Raw genomic sequence first — 24,065 nt, 5'->3', positions numbered from 1 at the left:
ATGATATGGAGAAATAGCTGTGACATTCAATGTTTAACATGAAAAATCATAATAGATTGATACACGTATTTCTACCTTTTCAGTTTTAAAGGAAATTATTGGTGATTTAAATAGAAAACCCATTTTCCCATACATGACAGGTTATATGTTTATGAAAATCTGTATTCTTTAATAAACAATTTTGTTTTTTACTTTAGGTTACAAAGTTAAATGGTGGCTGTTTATGTGAATAATATACAGATGTAGCAACAATTTTGAGTATTAACATACTGTAATTTGTTTCTCATACAGTTATATTGTGTAAACTTGATTACTAACCATGTATTAACCCTGCTGGGTATCTTGAGTGAATTCACCTCAGTAAAAGTAATCGCTGAGAGCTGTGTTGTGACAGGTGATCCAGGAATGTGATGTGGTCGTGTACGACCGGCCGTGGGACAAACACCGGGAACTGACCTCGGTCACGTGTTCTCCGATCTCAGACAACAGCGTGCATCGCCAGCAGCGGGTCAGTCGATTGTTACATCACTAACATTCACCCCCCAGTATAGACTGAACATTATCAATTACTTATTATATTAAAGAGAATTAATTTTAATAATTTCCTATGTGACCATAAACAGTCTTTTCTTTTCACCTTTTGTTCCATACGCTTATGCCACACGCTGGTTGTTAATAAAAGTAATTTATTTTGCTTCAAACATACTCCTGACTGTAGTTAGTTATTGATTCAGGTGGATTGTCACATTGTCACTTTTCCATTTGTTATTGTATGAAATCAATGTAATGATAATGAAAACCCATTGGTAGCGTTAATTAAGTTGTGTATACAATTGCTATTTATACAAAATGTTAAGTTTTTTTACTTTCATGTTAAAGTGTAAAAATACCCATTTTTTATGTATGCACTGAATTTTTCATACAGATTCAGTTTATTTTACAATGTTAACACTTTAAAAATATATCAAATTTATTATTTACTGATATCTTAAATTTTTAATTAATAGAAAAAGAAAAGTATTTTCAAACCATTTCTTCCCAGGATGTTTCACTCCATGCTTTACTTAACAATAATAATTAACACTTTATAATTTCTATTCTTAATTATTTACAATTTTATATACAAGGGAGCCTTATGTGATATCTAAAAGAGGCTACCAACAATGGGTTAACAGCATAAAATTAGCTCTGCAGCTTTTTTGTACACAAAATAGTGAGTTCCCAACAATGCAGTTGCATTAATTTCACAGTAGTTTACATGCTTTTTACACCCATGTTTCATTGCCTGTGATCATAGAGGTGGTGGTGTTGCATGAAGCTACTAATTCAACCTAAATGAACTGGACTGTATACAAACTGCTGGTCAATTGTATTGCTACTATGCTCATATCAACATATTATAAAAATATTCAAATAAAATATTCATATAATTTATATATATATATAGTTATTTGTATCACAACTTTTAACATTTATAACAACTACATTTCTTATCTCAAGATTACAAAGTAGTGCTATATTATAATATTTTGTCATGAAAATATCACTAAAACAGATCCTCTTTGTGTTAAAAATTAACATTTTTTTTCTTTTAAGTCAATGTCATTCAAAATTTTATCGCAATGGTTTATGTGACTTGAGTGTGATGTAATTTGTTGGTATGTGAACTTTGAAACTGCAAAGTTTGAGGGATATTGTTTGTTAGTTAGCAAAGACAGTGCCTTAACAAAGGGTTATGAACTATTATCTATTGATCAAATGTTAAACTATAACTGTAGTCAATTCACCGAATGTGAGAGAGATGCACCACCCACCACACCATGACGTGGTAACAGGCTGCTTCACCTGCGGTCAAGAACAACTCAAGTGCTTGAGCATTCTTTATATTGTTAGTAAAAATTTCATCACTGATGTGATCGATGGATTGTCTGTATAAGGTCCATGAATAAAAAGTCAACCCCCATTATGCAAGAGGTCAATCTTTTTTAGATGTAAGATCATGGCGAAAGTGACCGGCTGTGATCTTAGCTTGCCAAAATACTTGAAAACCAAAGTAATAGTATGAGCAACCTTGTGTTGTATGTGTTTATTCTATAAAAAATATCTTTTATTTGTTATATGTATGATATATTGCATCTTTATATAATAATAATTGAACAGTGTATTAAAATAATATTACTTTTTAAGTACATAGATGTCAGATTAGTCATTTATTATTTGTATAATCAATAAAAATTATAGCCGTTTGAAAATTTAGATATTGTTTTAAATTATTTTGTTAAAATAATGTACATTGTTACAATAAAATAAATAGCTTATATGTATTTTGTTCAAGTCCATTTTACATGTTTTAAGGCCAAATTTAATTCAAACAAACATTTGCTCGATAAAATAAATAAAGTGTCAACAATTTGCACTTGAACTGTGAAGAAATATGGTTTATCAGGTGTTGAACAACTTGTCAAAATTCACTAAGAAGAGAATGAAATTCGAACTTAAAGTACATTCTGAGAAATAGACATAAAAGGAGAATCAAGGTAAGTTTATATCTCAAGGTAAAATAGGGAGCTAAGTGAACCTGCCAGGACAGGGCGCGTCGTTGTCTATCATATAAATGGACCCCATTGCTCCACCATTAATGTAACATGAATCATTTTTATCTCTAGTCACACAGTCCAATACCTTTCTCAAAAGTTCTGCTTTAATATTTCCTGTATAATTTTTCGACTCTCAGATTCCCATTGCTGTAAGATTTAATTTGAGAGGTTAGCAGCAATATAACAAACCTTTGGCCTATATGAAACAGTCTGATTTTTATAGGAAAACACAATAAATTCTTCTTTTACGTCTCCATCTGCCTGAGTGAGTTCCCAACAATGTAGTTCCATTAATTACACAGTAGTTTTACATGTTTTTTAAACCCATGTTTCATTGTGTGTAATCATAGAGGTGCTGGATGTTGCATGAAGTTACTAATTCGACCTAAACTTACTGGATTGTGTGCAAACTGCGGGTCAGTTGTGTTAATATTATGTCCATATCAACATATTATAAAAATATTCAAATAAAATATTGATTTAATTTATATTATTTATTTATATATTATAAATAAATAATACATATTGTATATTTTATATATATATATATATATATATATATATTTAGTTTTTTGTCTCACTAGTTAATAGTTTCTACTACTGGCTAAAGATAACTCATTGTTAGTATCTGTGTACATTCTACGTCACTCAGACGACATTGGTAGAGACAACATGAGTGCACAGTACTTCTGCATCGAGGGAGAAGGTGAAATCAACAACAGAGGAGAGGAGCTGTCTCCACCTCCTTGTGTAATTTTCTCCACATCATATAGTCATGTTTTTTGCAACAACAGGCAGTATGTCCATTCATGATAACATGTAGAATATGACCATTGAAGATCTCATTCGGGTGGTGGTTTAGGAATTAAATTAATTCCTGTGAATTCAAATTCTTAAAAGTCCATATCCACTTATGATGTTTCTTATTGTAAATCAGTATATTTCATTCCATTTTTTCACTAATGAGCACTCAGGCTATTCTTAGTTACAAAAGCTTTTACATAAATTATTTCAGGTAAGGATGGCTTCGGAACAGTTGTTTTAGTTCCTCTAAAGAAGAATTGGAATCTCCTTATAGGACGGATTACTTCCTTCATCTGTAATAGAGATAAAAGGCTAATTGGTGAAAGACTTTTTTGGGAGAATGTCCTGGCAAGTCACTGAGTCCTGGCTCAGCCTAAACACTCACATGACCACATTCAAATCTGAAGGAACCAGGAAGTTCAAATAGGCACATATATTGGCAAAATTGGTCCATATCAGGACCAAGGGACTAGAAGCTGCCCCCGATTTGGTCCCACATATTCTGTGTTCCTACTTGGTTCAGAACATAGTGTTTAACACTTTCACTAAGATTCTATACCGAGTGAAACCAACTAGTATCAATCTAATTATTCACTGTAAGGCGTCTTGTCGCAGTCAATATACATTTATGCAAGTTGAAATATATAATGAAAAAATTTGGAATTAATAAAAATGATTACCTACATTATGGTATAAGTTAGCTAAGTCTGATTTGCAAACAGTTCAGATCTGCCCATTACAAATTTGAACTTGGGCGTACATTGTAAACAAACATTTTAATCCTTTACCATAACTTTGTATCCCAGAGTCAAAGTAAACCAAATGTTTAGTCAACCGAGGTAACTAAAACTCACTACATGAGGTGCTAAACATTAATTGTGTCATCTTCAGACAACAAAATAAAACAAAGATTTCATGTAACATAAAAATATATCACACAAACTATCATTAGTAAAGAAAATTTAACACTGATAATATATAAAGAATTTTTCTTGGAGCAATTAGAAAAACTAACTTTTTCTATTGCCTAATGATGAAAGAATTGATTTGAAAAGACCTTGTACAAAATATAAGATAATGTAGGGAAATGTGTGAATATCATTTAATTTACTAATAAAAATTAAAATAATTTTAAACATGAGCCAGTCGGTGAGAATTCAATTTATTAGCCTATATGAAATGGTAAATTACTTGTTTTCTCTTAAATTATTCCCTCCATTCATCATACCTCCTTCCATACTGTGTTTAGTCACCAGCTGTGTTATCAACTGGCCTTGATGGCTCTGTTATTTCGATTAAGGATAATTGAAATGTGCTTGTTAGTGAAAGTACATCTACATTTTTATAGAGCATTTGAAATCACTTTAAAAAATCCACAAGCTTAAATTTACAAAAGTGTTGCCTCTGATAATGCAGGAGCCAAGAGCCTATTAGTATTGTGTAAGCACACAACCTAGATTTTAATGATTGATAGATGAACATTAGGTGAGAAAGAAATTCATTGTTATCCACTAGTTTTTGTGGAATTCAGAATAATGATGACCGTTTTTCTCATTACATATTTTTATAGCTTGACATACACAAAACCAACCGTTAGAAACTTTAATATAAAGACAACCAACCATGTGAAGATTGACTGAAAATCATGACTTTCACTCTTGTTAGGCTGATGGTGATTTAACTATTATTTAGGAGTTGGTTGCTTTAAATTCTTGTTAAGCTAAAACACTACGATCTATGAAAATACATCTATCATTCAATACTCTTAACCCTTTTTTATGCCTCTGTTGATTTCATGAAAACTAAATTGTATTTAATCCATTGCACCCTCTGAAGAACCTCAGTGCTTGTCACCTGACAGCCGGAGTTATTTGTAATGGATGGTGCAGCTGCAACAGACAGTCTACAGCATGTGCACAGTTTACTCATATGTGTTCATTGCATTAGTTGCTCTTCTAAAACATAAGTTTACAAATTTCTCAGATACATAAATCTGAACTAATAAAATAGGAAACAGTGGTCAAAGTTATTTGCAATACAAGGTGCAATGGCAGTAGAGTCCATGGTGCTATTGCTATTTTAAAACATATTAATAAATTAGATAAATGAATCTGAACTAATTATATGAATGTAAAATAGCTTATTCACATTCATTTTAAGCTCTGGCATGACAAAACACATGACCGACCGCCATTATAAACAAACTATGTAACATCTTAGCTGGTTCTATCATATGTTTATTGTATTACTGTGAAAACAACAAAAAACCACCAAACCTAACTGAGGGTATCCAAACGCATTTTAAAGGAAATTTCAAGAAAATTGGTGTTTATTGTTAAACACAGAACAAAGGAAACAGTATGTGTGTCTACTGGTAGTCTTTGATAACCAAAAGAGTCTATATAATTATTTAAATTTAGTTTATTGCCATAAAACTACAAGATTTACAAAGTCACATTGAGCATTTCTTGCCGAATCATATTAAATAAAAATACTATCCAAATTCTAATAAGAATGTGGATTTTAAAAACTATGCTAATAAGTATACTGCATAGTTAAACATATGACAAAATAACTTAATTGTAATATAATATAGTCTCAGCTGTTGTGTTTAAGGAGTGGACAGATATTTTAAACACTGATGTCACTTGTAAAAATCTTCTATTGAATACAAATGCTTTTTGCCCATTTTTACATATAAATTTACATCATTGTTATTATTTATGAATAATTATAGATAGTTATAATTTGTTTTTTTTTTTAAGAAAGTTTATATTAGATACAGTATTAAAATGTACAAGACCAAGGCAAAAGGAGTTCTCTATCCCATTTTTGTTTTCATTTTTTTAGTTTCACTTGGCACAGAATACTGAAGATCCGACTTATTATTTCATACTTTAGACAATAAGACTAATTATTAAATTCATTATTTGACACATAATACATTTCCAAACCAAGTAAAACAAGATCAAGGGAATAGCTTTATAAATAACATTTTGTGTGCGTTTTTATGGAATAATACAAAATTGCAAATGCAAATATGGAAGTTACTAACACTAATAAATCTTCATAACAAGCATAGATTTTAGGACTATTATTCTATTGCCCGCCGTAATATTGTGCCGTAAATATTTCTATGACAACCGGACAAGTAGTTCTGGGCATTTTCTAATAGATGTCAGCATTTCCTTAGTCCTCTACCATGAGTGTTTGCACCTTGGTGAGTTCAATGTAGTCGCACTGTGCTGATAGCTACCGTGTTTTGTTGCATGTCATATGTCCTGGAGTATTTTATGATGTTATTTTTAGTGTTTATTGTACCATGGAAATATCCAACAAACACATAGACAATTGGCTTCATTTCCATGATGATCACATGGACACAAATAGTGAAGATGATTTTGTGGAAATGTTTAAAAAACAACAACAATATTAAAAAAGACACTAAGATGTCATCAGAACAACATAATTTTGGTACAAAAATAAAACCGTTAAAAAGTTAATAAATAAAACTACTCGACAAACAAGCAGCTATGTACCTAATGTAAGTGCCCATAATAACTGGTAGTCAATGACTTTGCTAAAGAGGAATCTAATTTAGTGTTAACAATGGGACTGAAGCTAAAAACTGTATTTTGTGTATTTTCTTTATTTAAAATACATTAATCCATTTGATTAAATTCATGCTGAACAATAATTGATTGTATTTTCTTTAAATACTTAAACAAGTTCATTCAAGCTACTCAAAACAGTAAAATCATCTGCATGAAGAATTGTTGTAGTCATGATTGAAAAAGTTAGATCATTTAATGCATTTGAAAAGAGAAGAGAAGTAAGTATAAAACCCTGAAGAAGTCAAGATTCAACCTTACCTTGATTATAACACTTACCATTTAAAAGGACTTTTTGTTGTATAGTAAAATAGGAATAAAATAGTTTTAAACACTACCTCCTGATTCCAGAGTGTTTTAATTTCAAAATTAGGGTGGAGTGATATATATAATCAAAAGCCTTGCTAAGATCACAAATGGCCAGAGCAAAATCCTTGCAAACACCTGAAATATACCCATACTAGTTAACTAATAAATAAATAAGTCTTTCACATGGATTTTTAAGATCATTGACAATGTCATAATACAGCCATTAGGCAAAATCAAAAGAAAACCAATTTAGACAAAATATATCTCATTGTCTCATCAGGTGCACACAACACAAGGCACACGAGACAATAACATTACCACTTCACCTATTTATAGGTGTCTCTGATGTAGAAATGATGTAAAGGTTCATTTTAAACATCTTCATCACCGACTTTCTTTGGATCTCTTCAGATGAACATGACTCCAGATTCCATGAGTCAAGTCTGAAACAGCATCAGATACCAGATGCTGCAATAAAAAGAAGGTGAACAGGAGCTAAATTCAATATTCCAATAGAATCAACTCTTCCTACCACAGCTATGTTATGTGTTAGAAATGGATAGTCAAACATTAATTAGTATCGTAATTTTAATTATACATGTTAGTGCTTCATTAACACAGTCACAGTGGCAGATACCGTAGTGCGTGCTGCATGTGGAGTGTACACAAGGTCACTCTGCATAGAGCCACAGTGGTGCAGTTATATGCACAGTAATTTCGAGAGTACTCAAGGTCATTTATGTATAGAGCCGCAGTGGAGGTGTTAATGTAAAATTTCAGACTTATAGATTTCAAGTCTGAATTAGCGTATCTTCATTCTTACACGTCTTTACGTAGTATGTTTACTCTGTAATGAAGATATGGCTCAATGTTTTTTTTTTTTTTAAGAATACTAGCCATGAATTAGAGTTTATAATCGAGCTTAATTTGTCTTCTGCAATAGTTCAAATGTGTGACTACATTTCAGGCTGTGCTGGTGGGCGGTCACTCGGCACAAGACAAGGATTCTGCTGAAGTACAAGAGATGGCTCACCTTGCTGTGGAAGATATCAACACCAAGTCTAACTCGGAGCACAAGCTGGCTCTCGTAGAAGTGTTGTCCGCTCACACACAGGTCAGTTGTGGCATTCATGGCTGTCTGTTGTTATAGAAGTAGAAACATCAGCCATGCTATTTTATGGGATGTTTCATCACTGCTTGCCAGCGAGATCTACACAGAAATTTGGAAGCACACTGTTGCACTCGAAAACAGCTATTTCTCTGTGTTGCGTGTCTACTCTCACGTTTAATAATGGTTCACCAGAAAATCATCAGTGTTTTTGTATGTTTATTTTTATTTGAGCACTAAATTAATTACCTTTGGGCATTATTCATAGTTCATACTTTGTTCTGATATGTATTAGTTGTGAAATATCTGACATGGCTGAGCAAGAAATTTACTTAATAAATACAATATGTTCTACTTGTATTTAGGCAAATAATTTATGGAGTGACAAAAATCTTGCGCTTAGAAATTGAGATTAGTTTGTGATATGGAACGTTATTAAAATAGAAAATGATTGTGTGATTTCATTGGAAATCTTATGTACTCCAAGATATTTTTGGCATTCAGCTCTATATGGCTAACATAACACTCATATAAAAATCATAATGTTCAATTCTTTTTAGGTTCAGTAGCAGTCCATATTTCTACATATTTGCTTGTTTAGTTATGCTTCACAATGATTTTTCAGATATACCTGTAACGTTACATTGTGTAGTTGTTTTTCATGTGATACCATCCTGATACAAAATTTGGAACAGGTGGTGTCAGGTGTCAACTACCACCTGGTACTGAAGATTGCAGAGACAAATTGCAAGAAGAACTCTGATGCTGCACCTGCCGACTGCACTCCCAAGGAGGAAGGGGTAAGGATTTTTCGTAAAAAAGCCCATATATGACATGAGCTGAAACTAAAGCAATAGCATGTATAACAACATGCCATAAAATGTTTAAACCCCGTTTCCTTGAAACTCACACTACGTGTACATCAATATGTTTATTAACCATACATGTTGTTGTCTTATGGTCATTTATGATAATTGTAGAAATAATACTACAAAGTTTTTCAATATATTAATGTCAGAGAATTTTTGTTGGCGTGACTGTACATCAGAGAGCGCTGGGATTAGTTGGAAATGTTTTGAGGGAGAAGCCAGCCAACAAATGCTGGATCGTATTGTCTTCTCCTGCCAGCCGAAGAGTGACCACATGCGTTCTGTGGAAGTGTTTTCGTGCTTCTATGCAAGTTCTCAGTTGTCTCAAAATATTATTTTATGACATTATTTTAGGGGCAAACCCTGTAAACTTTTTCAAAATGAAACTTTAAGGATTACTCAGTGGGAGCAAATTTTAAAACATCAGAATCATTATAAAATAACTAAATTTTATATATTTTACAAGTTTCAAGATTCTTTTTGTATTATTGTTTTTAAAAATATATCTTTATGCTATTGCTTGAGAACAGTCACTTAACAACATCAGGAGAAGTGTTTCTTATTCGTTTGACACAAAGAAAAGAGAACCAATAGATGAGTCAATATTTGAATTTAATATTGAGTATGGTAGTTGAAAATTGATTATGTCTATTATTGTGCTTGGATGTGCTTGATAATATTATGAGGTACTTTAAGTTATTCTCTCATCTAGGGCTACCAGCAGTGTGATGTCACCATCTGGAGCCAACCCTGGTTGAACAAGCGTCAAGTGACAAAGTCCAATTGCAAACCAGTTGCTCAGGCCAAGAAAGTAAGAATTGACTGGTAACAATAAGTACATTAATTAATCAACAAACTATGTATTCTTTGTTTGAAGGTTATTTTTGACCTTGGATTTTGAGTCACAATATGGTTTTAAGAAGTTCATCTCGCATGAACCAATAATAACGAAAGGGCTCATTCCTGTCCCCCTTCCTTTTTATTTCCGCCATCTTGTTTTGGTCTGCCGTGACGATTACCATTGGCTAGCGCCCTCTGGTCAGTCGACGAATGAAGACGTATTGTGGTATTCCGTAGTTCAGTTATAATGATTAGTGTTTTGTATAGTTTTAAGTGCATGGTTATAGAGTTAGTGAAGTTGACAAACAACATGGTGGTTGTAATTCCTGACCTAGGCGTGCCACAACGCTTTGGTAAGATTTGTTTATTTTAACCTAGTTTGTAATTATGTATTAGGTTAGTTCTTTACCTGAAGAAGAGATCAGATTGCAGATCTCGAAACGTAGTGTTACTGATTTCTTGTTTCACTGAATGATGGCAAATGTCCGGAAAAATCCTGTTTCCTTCACAAACTATGTATAATGTAATCACCATTTAAATTTAAACTCAATAACAATGCACAATACTTCCTGAGTATCTTCGTAAAGTTTTTCTTATTGAAATCAGATTTTATCAATTGAAGTTAATAATGAATGTGAAGTCACTTATGGCATCTGTATGACTAGGAGTTTTGTTGTGATTAAACTACCTTAGGATTAACAGTTTTTATTTGCCTTTGGTTCTGTTGATAATTTATTTTACTATTATCCAATATTAACAGTTTTCTCTTGATATTTAATGTTAAGATTTCATCCTGATTATTAAGTTAAATAATTTAGCACAGTACTTACTGGGGACTATGCTGCCTTAGCAGCCACGTTTCAGAAGGTGAATATAACTTGTAACACTCTCCGAGCAATGTGAGAAATGTGGAGATTTTTCTACCTTGCTACAAAGTGTTGGCCTTTATCAGAGCATTAGGGCCACGTAAGTTTATATTGCAGCTTGGTTCAGTGGTTTATGGTATTTTTCAGAGAGAGCCTTCAAATCGACTGTCATCGTTCCCCTGGGAAGGTTCTGAGCCTACAAGAAGGTCTTGTTTCACTTATTTTATTGATGCCAGTCTGTAAATAGGTTCTAGTAGTTTCTCGCATAATCAAAGACCTTGTATCCATGGTACTGAATATAACAAACTTAAATGTTTCTTCAGTCGACCGGAGAACCAGAGTCAGTAGATGTCTCAAACCCTGAAGTCATTTCAGCTGCTAAATTCAGTCTCAAAGCCATTGACAGGGGCTCCAACTCCATGTACAAACATGCACTCCTCCGTATCTTGGATGCCAAAGTTCAGGTAAAGAATTTTGGCTTTGTTTAGTATTCTGTAATAATTTACTATCAGGGTTTATTAATTTTAAGTTTCATAAAACATTTTTACCTGATAAAACAGCAGTATAGATTTAATCCATAATGACTTTTAATTGTCATTTAATTGAAGTAATTTATTTCAACTAATTGATGGCGTTATATTATTTAACAACTCTTTTTATCCCTTAACAAACAAAAATTATAAAAAAGTATGAATTTTAAATGTAATATTGTATCTGTAATTTATAGTTATAAGTATATCTAGGCTTGGCGTTTTACAGCAATACTGACGTTAATACTTGTAAAAAGTCTTAAAACAATTAATTGATAGGAAATCAGTTTTAAGTCAATATAGATAAGTGTGACTTGGCTTCCTCACTGCAAAATAATAAGAATCAACAAATCCTTGAATTTTTTTCTTGAAAACTTAAAGAGCGGGAGAATCAAACAGCTTGAAATTACTAAAACAAGTAGGATAGTTATAGTATAAAATGTATACACTATAGAAACTATTTGTTCTTGCAAATGATTTATTTGGTGAATGTTAATTCCAACTATGTTACCATTCCTTCTGTTATGAAATTGTGGGTTTATAGAAACATTTTTGTTCAAATGTTTAAAAATGTAAATAAATAAATCTATAATATTTTTTGTGTTTATATAATATAAGTGTTATGATTTTGAGAATAATATTTTTATATTCTTTCAATCTTTTTACAGACGGTTTCAGGGAAAAAATACTTCTTAACATTGGAAATTGGAGAGTCAGAGTGCACCAAGCAGCACCACAAAGAAGACTGTAGCATTAGGGAAGGAAACTCTCTGGTCAGTTTTATATTTTGTACTTATTAAGTTTGTATTGTATTATTGAGCATCCCTGAAAATGAGTGTTAGTTATGATATCTTCTAATTAAAGTTATTCTAATTTTTTTCCAGAGTGATAGGTGTAATGTTGTTGTTTGGGACAGACCTTGGTTGAACAAGAAAGAAGTTGTTGATGTACGATGTGGCCTTCGGACCAAACGAGTAAGTAGGTTTAATGAGTCAAAGCGTGAAAAATTTGTGAAGTTTGGATAAATTTATTGGAAACACTAATTAAATGTTTGTTTTCAGTCCATCGTGAGCAAGCCAAATAACTTGAATCAAATCCATCGTGACATGTTTGAAGAATTCAAGACAAAGTACAATAAAGTGTATCCTGATGATAAGGAACATAACAGGCGGTTTCGTATATTTAGGGCTAACTTGAAGAAAATCCAGGCATTCCAAGAGAACGAACAGGGTACTGCTGTCTACGGTCCTAATATGTTTGCTGATCTTACAGGTCAGTTGGACACATTTTTGTGTTTATTGTGTCAGAATTTCTTTTTATCAATCGTGAAAGTAACAGCAGTGTATGTCCTAATGCTTGTTTGAACCAAAACTCGATTACAAATATTTAGGTAACCATATAAGCTCATTATAAACTACAATAGTTTGGTGATGTCAGCTTGTAGAAGAAACCATTGTCAAAAGTACACAGCGGTTTCCAGACCAAAGAGAATGAAATACAAATTCCTATGGTTTGGAACATAAATACTTTGAGCATGCTGATACGATTATGTGACTGGTGGAATAATGTAATACAACATTGAATGCTATCAATATATAAATTGTGTGAAAATAGTAAACTCTTACATTTTATGCATGCTACTTTTTTTACTGTCAATGTTGTCGACACAGTGGACCCAAAAAGTAAATATTTCATTTAAGCAATAGAAAACAAAATCTACTGTTGTAGAATTGTTCATGAATTTTTTCTTCTAATATTTGTTTTAATTATAAGGTTAAAAGTTTTTAAAACATTAGTCTGAGATATATTATTTGAAAATTTCAAACTTTAATTGCCATGTTCACAATTATACCTAACCAAAAGAAAATTAACATTAATCCCCTGCCTGTTTGACTCCCTATTCAAGTAATTGCCAAGTTTTAAAAAGTGGTATATTTACCTAATGTGTACTTTATGTTAAAAGAAAGCTTTATTTTGATTCACTTTTGTTTGTCTTGTTTTTCAAATAAATAATATTGTGTAAGTAGTGTGTTGAATGACTCTATTTTTTATTTTTATTTTGTATAGAAAATACAGTTATTGGACAGTTTGATCGGCACTTATTTGATTTTCTATTGCAAGTAGTTTGTCTGTTGAGGTTGGCATTTGTTAACGCATCTCCCCAACTAACCACGCGCAACAATCTATTCTACAAAAGCTACAATTTTATGACATGCTTTCCTATTAACTAGCTATAAGTACGAGGTTGAGCATTAGACTTTTTGCATTCCCGCCAAGTAGCTATGTTTACGAGGCTGAATGTTAGACATCACTTTTCTGTCAACTAGCTATGAGTACGAGGCTGAGTATTATTAGACTTTTTGCTTTTTCCCCAAGTAGCTTTAAGTATGAGGCTAAGCATTAGACTTTTCACTTTCCCGCCAACTTCTTATGAGTACGAGGCTGAGCATTAGACTTTTCCTTTCCCATCAACTAGCTAAGAGTACGAGGCTGAGTATTAGACTTTTTGCTTTCTCACCAATTAGCTATAAGTACAAGGCTAAGTATCAGACTTTGTTCCTTCCCACCTAATATCATTTGATTGATTTGTGCGCACAACACGCATCCATGCCCAATCTTTTCTTGTAATGTAGTGTGAGAATAAATTAGATTCATGACTACTGTCTTTAACTTGAGTAAGAAAAATTGAATGAAGACGTTTTTCAATATATTCAAAATTTACTTTGATTATTCCTATTTCCGGTAATCTATATCTAGATCTTGATAGTAAATTATGAATTCTCGACTTTTTTTCTTAATATAATACATATTACATAAAAATAATATTTTTAAAAAACATGCATTTTATAGTTATGAGTAAAATATGGCTAATTAATTGTATGTAAAACAAAGCCATTCTGACGTATATGGTGTCAGCAAGATTTTACTTACTTGGCTGTTCAAGGAAATGTAAAAAATACTCTTGGCAGTTAATGTATTAAAATAAAATCACACCAATATATAATTACGTGGTATATTACGATTGAGCTCATAAAACCCCAATGTAAAATCTGAAAAGGATTTATCACATTACTTCCCTAACATTTTAGCTGCCATGTTAAATTGGAAGAGATCATTTTACCTGCACTCAAGTACTTTTGAAGTACCCTTAATGTGGTTTGTGACACGACATATTTATACCTCCTGCAAATTCAGTTTTATATATATATTAGTGATTAAGCATACGTATTTATATAGAAAATTCTTTAATATTTCAGTATTTGCCCTTACCGAAAAGGAATTAACAAAAATATAAACTGGAGTAATAAATTTAAAATTAAATAAACATTTTATTAATATTATACGTACAAAAGTTTGTTAGAATATTTGGATATTTGATACTCTATCACACAAAACTTAGTGATCACATTTGAACAAAATTGGGCATACATATTACTTAGATATAAGAATAAAATATAGACTTAATTTTTTCAAAAATACCAATCACAAATACTCTTAAAAATAATTGAAAGAAAAGTTATATGCTGTAAAGATATGGAATATTTTTTACAGTTGGGCGAGTTATAGAATGCGCCATGCCACGCAGTGTCCCAGTAATTGTCATAGTGTAATGCAAATCAGTATTATCTAATTTGTATTAGTGACTAGTAGTTACCTGCAGCTTCGCACACCATTTCATAGGCTTTGCATGTGTAGGAACATTTCTGGTTCGAGTGAATTATATCTCCTACATCTATGTTGATTTTGCCTAGCTACAATGGAGAAAATATGTTAAAAAGTGTATATTTATGGCCATTGGAATTACTCCAGTCTTAATTTTTTTTTGTACCATAGTTGATTTTGCCTTGTTTTCCTGACCAAGAAAATATATTATTCCTACCAAGCACTGCATACTTAATATTCGCTAAAATGTACAGGTAAAAGTATATTTTTACTAAAATTAATTTTCTTATTTGGTTATTTTCTTACTCTGTGCTCAACAGCGGTTGCAAAAATAGTTGAAATAAGAAGTGCTGTTAATATCAGGCTTTCTCTATGCTTTCAAGACTATAAATATAAAAAATTTAAAATAGTGGTTCAATTAATTAAAGATATGGTTGTGCTATCATAAAACAATATTTACACAGAATAGTTGTTTACATTTAAGAGGCTCTTTGAACTAAAAATATGTTTTTGCTGTAATGTAACTTTAGAGAGCAAGAAAGAATAATCAATTAATTTAACATATTGAAATTTTACAATATTACTAGTTTACAACAATCGTGTACTCCATATTGATAGTTACCATAGACTGTAGGAAGACAATAAAGTTTGAATAACTCCTTCTTATTTAGTAGGAAGTATACAAATAATTAAAAAATGAAATATTGTGGAAATAATAATTAAATTCAAATCCATTTGATCTTTTGTTTAAATCATATTTGTATACTATACTTTAATTTCAATATTAGGTTTGTTGTCAATCCAAAATAAATCCATTGCACATTGTTAACATGTTAAATTGATAAATTACATTTTTTTTTCAAAATTTATTCATCTCTAATTAAATGGATGTTATTGTTGCCCTGCTAGTGAAGAAGTCAGATGATTTTATAATTTTGCAAGCAATTACATTTGTCCTTATAGGCTTTACATATAATTTTTTTTTTTTTTTTTAATGGCACATAAATCATTTATATAGACGCACTTCCTCCATCATACATCAAGTTTAGTTTTACTAGTTAACCATTAAAATTGTGGTGGAATTTTTGCAGCCAATGAGTTCAAGCAGAAGTACCTAGGCCTGAAACCTGGCCCAGTCCCTAAGCCCAGTAGTCATCACATGGTTGCTGCCAAGATCCCTGATATCACTCTACCCACAGATTTCGACTGGCGAGAACACAATGCTGTCACTCCAGTCAAAAATCAGGTATTTTCTTTTTATTCATTGTCGAAGATATGAAATGGTTTAATTAAAAATAGGTTTAACCACAAGTGTATGCATAACAAGTACAACAGAGATATTGAGAAATTACAGACCTGTATAGGTAGGTGGACTGTGGATCTGTGCATGGGGAAAGAGCCATTAAAATAACGGTCTCTCCTAATAGATTGGAACAATTATCAATGTTCTAATTAGGACAGGTAGGGACACAGAGGGATTATTACATAAATTAAGCCTTTTAGGACCAGAGAAAATGTTTGTGTGTAAATGAATTTTAAAAATTTTGTTTTATGTTCCAAAAACTGTGCACATGAAAATGTGCAATTTTGTATGCTTTTAGAAAAATAATCATATCTATACAATCATTTATTCAAAAGCTTTGGTTTTAGGTGTTATTTTTTACTTATAATAAATTCTACTGAAAAATATATACTATAAAAAATTATATATAGAAAAAATAAATTTTATATCTAAAATTTAAGTTTGGTCATGAAAGCATTAAATTTTGAAATATTTTATGCTTGGGAAATATATTTTGATTTTAGATGTAATTTTGTTTAAATGTACCAAATTTTTAAGCTCTAGTATTTCAAATAAATAATCTATGAATACATAATCCAATTAGATATATTTGCTCAAATTAATTTTTTATCATGATAACAAACAATTCTTATAGCCTATTTAGAAAATAAATATGAAGACATACCTGCATGAATATGAGACTGCCTTTCAGATAAAATAAGCACTCTTTTATTCAGTATTAAAACTTGACACTATGTACACTATTGACAGAATGGCCAGACTTTTTTGCAATAGGCCTATTTACATTAGTGTTTTATCATTGAAACAGGATGGCAATCCTCTTTACAATTTGTGCAGACAGTTCTGGATTTATTTTCCAAATATCTTCAAATTATTATTACAAGTAAATAGTTACATATATAATACAAAAATAATATCATTGTGACTTGTAAATCATATATTACAAAAATATGATAAAATTCCGCCAGCGATAGATCAAGAGATATCGCTCAGGTAGTCCTTCTCTCGTAAGTTTCGACCAGTAATAAATCTCATGGTTGGTCCTAAAAGGGTTAATATATAAATTTAGATTTTGATTACACCCAGAGCCGATATAAAAGTAGTAATTTTATTTAAACAAGTGATACCATTATTCCATCTTTGAATATAGAATCTTTCGGTTCAGAAAAAAGGTAATTAGTATCATAATTCAACAAAAAAAGATATCGAATTACACTAAAAATTTGGAGGGTCGACCTTAGGGCATAGTTTTTACGTTGATTTCAGTGTCGGTCTTTGACTTCTCGTTGGACTGCACTTTTAATTCATCTTATGAAATGTAGATGTCGAAATGGGTCATGGGTGGACCATTGATTCTGGTGTATCCAGCTTATTGTCTTCTGGTTAAAATTGAGATTTACGATGTCTATACCACCTAATGTTTGCTATGTATGTGTACACAGGGCCAGTGTGGCTCATGCTGGGCATTCTCAGTCACTGGCAACGTTGAGGGCCAATGGGCTATCAAGCATGGCAAACTGTTGTCTCTCTCCGAGCAAGGTTAGTTCATTACTGAACAATTGTCTGCTTTCAAATTATTTTAACTAACAGGAATTGGCAGTGTCCAAACCAAAAATTGTCATTATTGGAAAAACATGTCAAGGTACAACTTCATTATAAGTTTTTATCTGATGGTAAAAATGTTTAATTATGTTTACTTATTTTCCTCTTTGTTATTGAAGAATGAAGTTGATATTATTGTGTAACTACAGTGTTGTGATACAAACAGTTACATGGTTTTGTAGTGGCCAAAATAATATACGTTAAATTTTAATTGCAGATGTTAGTAAACATTATGTGAACCTTTGAGTTATATTTTTGTGATTTCAGTTAAAAATAATTTTATGAGCCAGTATAAACATATACAAAAATTATTATTGCAGGAAATTTTTATAGTCTGTAATGTAAAGACACTGAGAGCGATTGTAATAACCAAAACCTTAAGTCTATATTATTAATAAATCACACATGTGTATATTAAGCCCAATTTTTACATCTACAGTTAAACATGGTGTACATTTAGTTAGTTTTTATACTTAATACTACTTCTAGTAAGCATATTTTGTTATTTTTCCATCAACCTGGCCCAAATTATTAACCATTGATGCCAAATGTTTAAACTTTATAATACTCTTGCCATTAAAATGTATAAAGTTAATGTGTCTATCATGTCACTTTGTAATTAACTTCTTATGTGGGTGGTTCTAGAAATTGTAATCATATTTCATTGAAACTGTATTATAGTCTTGTTTTGTTACATTTATTATTCCGAAATATTTTAGAGTATCTTTTTTTTAATCATTGTTAGGTTTCTTATAAGTTTTGAGTTCCGTTAATACAATCTTAAAAGACATAATCAAGCATAAATAAATTATTTGAGTACAATTTTATTTATTCATTTAAATGAGCAATGTGAATTAGTTGTTTCAAAGCACTTAGCTTTAGCTGCTGAGTATTCTAATGAGTTGTCCATTTTGTGCAGAGTTGGTAGACTGTGACAAGATGGATAGCGGATGTAATGGTGGCTACATGACACAGGCGTACGAGGCCATCGAGAACATTGGAGGTCTGGAAACTGAGGATGAATATCCGTATGATGCCCACGACGAGACTTGCAAGTTCAACGAGACAGAGGTGATTACAATACTTATACAGTGCATGTTAGAATCCAGCATTTCTGAGTATCAGAGAACAATTTTTATTTTTATTTTTTATTTTATTTTATTTGCATGCTTTTATAACAGTATTAAACCATTTACAATAAAGCAGTTATTACATATAAACAATTAACTGTGGGAATGTTCTTCACTCACTTCACTTTATATATAGTTTTTAAATTATGTGATAACATAAAAAAAATTTACGTACAGGCTATTGCCTGTAACTTATATAATCTATAACTTTTAACTTATAAGTTAACGAAATAGAATAAATAAATCTATAACAATCCATAACAATAATAATAAATGAATCAATGATAACAACAAAAAATGAGTAATAAATATATGCACATGAAATAAATAGGAACAAACAATTAATTGGATGGAATATCAAACAGTTACAAACGTAGGTACAATAAAAATTAATTACATTGTACACAGCTGATTTATGAATTTAAACTTCTGAGGCATTTAATTCTAAATACATTTTGTGAGTCAAAAAAAATGTCTGCATCAGACCCTAAGCTCTGTATAAAATTGTACAACCTCATCACCCGGTAGAGCGGCGAGGAAGCGTGAGCCGTCGTGCGGCAGAATGGAACCGAGAACAGAAGGTTGCTCCTACTTTTGAATGAAGGTACGCGATAAGATAAGACGGCCAGGCTAGCATGATCGTCTACCACGCCTCGCACCAGCTTGTATAGGGACATCAGGCTAGCCACCTTCCTCCTCAATTCAAGACTCCCGAACCCAAACAGCCCCAACAACTCGTCATATGGAACTGCGTACGTAAAAATGTTAAAGCATTTAAAAAATAAAATACCTTAAAAATCGTTTTTGAATTTTTTCTAAACATATCTTGATATGTAATGTGAATAGGATTCCAAATAATAATATTGTTTTCTAGCCTCGACCTGACCAATGAATAATACAGCAATATCAGAGTTTCAACATTTTAAAATTGAAACTTTGTCTAATAACAAACCACCCCATAATTCTACTAGCTGCTGAAGCACACGCATCTACATGACAGTTAAAAGATAAAGTAAAGTCTATATAAATACCTAAATCTTTAATTTTCTCGTTCACTCTAGATACTAGTACTCCATTCAAAAAATAATCATTTTCTATGTAATAACGAGATCTTCTGAAAGTCATTACCTGACATTTTGATGCGTTAAAAGACATTTTGTTTACAATACTCCATCTAAAAACGTTATTAAGATCGGCTTGCAGCTCGTCAGCGTCCGAATGTGACCTTATTTGCTTAAATATTTTTAAATCGTCCGCGAACAAAAGAGTATTAGAAGAGAATATACAATTACTTATATCATTTATTAATATAGTGAACAGGCAAGGCCCTAAATTTGAACCTTGAGGAACTCCTGATTGAACATTAAAGGTTGATGAGCTGAAACCATTATAAAAAACAAATTGTTTCCTATCAACAATGTAAGATTTGAAAAAAATTTAAAAAAAACTTAATGATATGCCATAAAAATGCAGCTTCTGCAATAAAATCTGAGATCGACTTTATCAAAAGCCTTGGCCAGGTTGAGAAAACAAAGAATCAGTCTGAGCTCCAGAGTCTAGCCCCGAGGAGATATATCCTGTAAAATTTAACAAATTTGTGCTAACCGACCTCCCCCGGAACAAATCCATGTTGTGCTGGAGAAATGTATTTTTTTAAAGTGATTAAATAGAGATTTATGTACAATTATTTCAAATATTTTAGCTGATACATTCAAAACTGCCACTGGCCTGTGAAAACTATTTCCGATCTCCTTCCGCTCTTAAATATAGGAGTAATTTTTGTAATTTTTCCCATTTGTCGGGGAAAACGTTAGAGGTCAGACTTAAATTGTACAAAAATTTTAATGGTTTTAACTAAAGTGTCCCGCGCACCCTTTAAATAAATATTGAGATAGTAAATCAGCCCAGTGGTGTTTTTAGATTTTAACCCTTTTAATAGCTTCCAGCACGTCATGTTCCGCTAATGTGCAAGAGAGCAAGGCATTACACACCCGCCAGACACGGCGCCGCCGTCGCTGACTCTACACTCGGCTCCGCTGTATATCTGTTATAACCGAACTGAAATATTCTGCAAATGCAGTGGCGATTGCTATTCCACTATCTAGCTTGACTCCATTATATTCCATAACCATTAACTTACTATTTTCAGATCTCTTATTATTTTAAAAAAAACTCCCAAAATTTAGTACTGTCTCTATTAATTAAAATTTCTATGTTATGCAAGTAATTAACGTACACAACCTTCATTTCACGCTTCAAAAAAGACCTTTGATTCTTAAATCTATTATAAATTTTCTAAAGAACTGTATTTTTTTATATTTTCTCCTCAACTTTTCCTTTAGTTTTCAAATTAAAAATAATTGATGGGGTGAACCATAATGGATACTTAGATCTTTTTTCTCTTTTCAGAGGACAAGATTTTCCCAACTATTTCATACACTTTACTGTAAAAGCAATTTACTGCGCTATTTACATTTGGGATGGAATACAATTGAGACCAGTCAGCGGAAGATAAGTCCTTGATACAATTGAAGAAAATTGGCCTTACTGAAACAATAACCCACTGGTCCGGTTGACCTTTTACCTAAAAGATAACGGAGAATCAACAACAATCCTCGCCTCAATAGCCGGGTGATAAGGGTCCTCCGTCACTAAGTTGATCCTCACACCTGGTTACCTCTATCTTATCCATGTTGGAAATAACTAAATCTAATGTTTTTGTTTTGAAAATTGGAAATATTGTTTTTAATTTAAGACCGTGTAAATCTAAAAATAGAGACAATTCCTTGCATAGGTTATCACCAGTGATTAAGCTAGAATCTGATCCATATATTGGCAAGTTAAAATCACCTATGATCACTACGTTACTATTAACTGAAAACTGTATTTGCTGCAAAGAATCGTGAAAAGCCTGGTAAACCCTTAATGGAGATCTAGGTCTAAAATAAACTACACTAATATACAATACTTTTCCCTTATTATTTGAGATTTTTACCCAAACACATTCACACAACCATTTACATTTACTTGAAAGTTATCTAATTTACTTGACATAGATCTTTAGACAAAGCTAATAAAAACTCCCCCTCCTCCTTGTCTCCCTGTAATATCTAAATTTCTATCACACCTATATATATTAAAGTCATCAGAAAAAGAGCTCTGATGAATTAAAACTTGATTGTAAATTAGTTTCTGTCAAGGCTATTTTTTTTCGAAACCACTTGTCAATAAATTGCAAAAAAATGTATTAGTTTTAGTTCTGAGCCCTCTTACATTTTGATAATAAATGGAATATTCTATTGATTCTTTAACCATTTAAATTGAAAGTGAATAAAAAAGTCAATTCTGAAACATTATTTTTTCCAAAAGTCAATTAAGAAAAAATTATTTGGGGGTAAATGTAGTAATAATAAATTATAAATAGTATAGTAACGTATTAAAGCTAATAAATATATGCTAGGCCCCTATGCATGAGAGACTATGGATTAATAAACTATAATAAATAATTAATAATAAATATAGAGAACACATTAATAAATAAGAATAAATATAGAGATTACACATAAATAATCCTTAATAGATATGAAAAAGTAACCCATTAAAGCTAATAAATGTATATTAGGGTTTTTTGCATAAGATACTATGGATTAATGAACTATAGACAATAGACAATAGACAAACTTCTTTATTAGCATATTCATCAAGAACAGTAATAGAGTCAGAAATTAGATAAACTTGTTTTGGAAAAATAATTTTTGAGTCCGATGATGCATCACATTTGAGAGCGATTGTTGAGTTCCAGTTGAGGCCTCCAGTCTTGGTTCAAGAATTCGTCAATGGTGTAGAAAGGCTGTCCAACAAGCAAGTCATGGAGTGCTTTTTTAAAAGGGTTACCCTGAAGCTCTCTTAATGGTTGTGGTAAATGGTTCCATAGCTTTTCGCCCAATGTAGATTGGTTTCTCCTCGAAAAGTGCTGTGCGGTGTATGGGTAGAGTGTAGCTTGTTGCATAACGTGTGTTGTAGTGATGAAGGTCCTTTCCAGTTTTGAGATTCTTCTGGTGTGCATACATGATAACTTCTTGGATGTATAGCGCAGTAACAGTCATTATCTGGAGTGTCTGGAAGGCATGTCTGCAGCTCTGCCTTGGTTCTAAGTCAGCCAAAACTCGGATGGGCTTTTTTCTGTAGGTAAGAACTCTATTAAGGTTTCCAACTGAGGAGCCACCCCAAACCGCAAGTCCATACCTCAAGTGAGTTTCTACTAATGAGTAGTAAGCTGTTTTGGCTGATTCCAAGTTGCTGATCCATTTAATGCGTCGAACAACATATATTCCAGATGCTAATTTTTTGCAGACATTGTTCACTTGCTCAGCTCCAGGTTAGGTTTCTGTTCAGAATGACTCCAAGAAATTTTACATGATTTTCAACTGTTACATTGGCAATACTGGGAGTAGTGTCTCTTTTCTTACTGAAATTAATTTGTATTGTTTTTTTTTGTGGGTTTATAGCCAGTCATTTGTTTTACAATAATTCAGAGCCTTGTTTAGAGAGGCTGTAGCAGCTGCACAAACACCTTCTGCAGTGAGATTCCTTATCAGGAGTGTTGTGTCGTCTGCGTACATTACACATGATGTATTATTATCTTGGGTATGTGTTGGGAAATCATTTACAAATAGAATAAAGAGGACAGGGCCCAGTACAGACCCTTGTGGAACTCCTCGGAGAATAGGAAAGTGGTTTTGACTGGTGTGTTTTTGTAATTCCAAGTGTGGTTGTCTGTACCTCAACTACTTGGGTTCGTCCTGATAGGTAGCTTGCAAACCATTTATTTGC

At 31.9% G+C, this 24,065-nt stretch overlaps 1 protein-coding gene across 2 annotated transcripts in view; it reads left to right on the top strand.

Moving 5' to 3' along the window:
* LOC124352819 overlaps window positions 1–24,065 on the top strand; it is an 87,165-nt gene that overhangs the window by 51,832 nt on the left and 11,268 nt on the right. For both annotated transcript variants that reach the window (XM_046802513.1, XM_046802512.1), the window contains exons 19-29: window positions 395–508; window positions 8,289–8,435; window positions 9,125–9,229; window positions 10,011–10,109; window positions 11,328–11,468; window positions 12,203–12,307; window positions 12,419–12,508; window positions 12,596–12,806; window positions 16,289–16,443; window positions 17,943–18,039; window positions 19,022–19,173. In XM_046802513.1, coding sequence (XP_046658469.1) covers window positions 395–508; window positions 8,289–8,435; window positions 9,125–9,229; window positions 10,011–10,109; window positions 11,328–11,468; window positions 12,203–12,307; window positions 12,419–12,508; window positions 12,596–12,806; window positions 16,289–16,443; window positions 17,943–18,039; window positions 19,022–19,173 — 1,416 coding nt within the window. The remainder of the gene's footprint in view (window positions 1–394; window positions 509–8,288; window positions 8,436–9,124; window positions 9,230–10,010; window positions 10,110–11,327; window positions 11,469–12,202; window positions 12,308–12,418; window positions 12,509–12,595; window positions 12,807–16,288; window positions 16,444–17,942; window positions 18,040–19,021; window positions 19,174–24,065) is intronic.

This window comes from Homalodisca vitripennis, chromosome 1, assembly GCF_021130785.1.
Source record: "Homalodisca vitripennis isolate AUS2020 chromosome 1, UT_GWSS_2.1, whole genome shotgun sequence".
Classification (NCBI taxonomy): domain Eukaryota; kingdom Metazoa; phylum Arthropoda; class Insecta; order Hemiptera; family Cicadellidae; genus Homalodisca; species Homalodisca vitripennis.
Note: the sequence above shows the minus strand (reverse complement) of the source record. Positions and strands in the feature narration are given on the sequence as shown.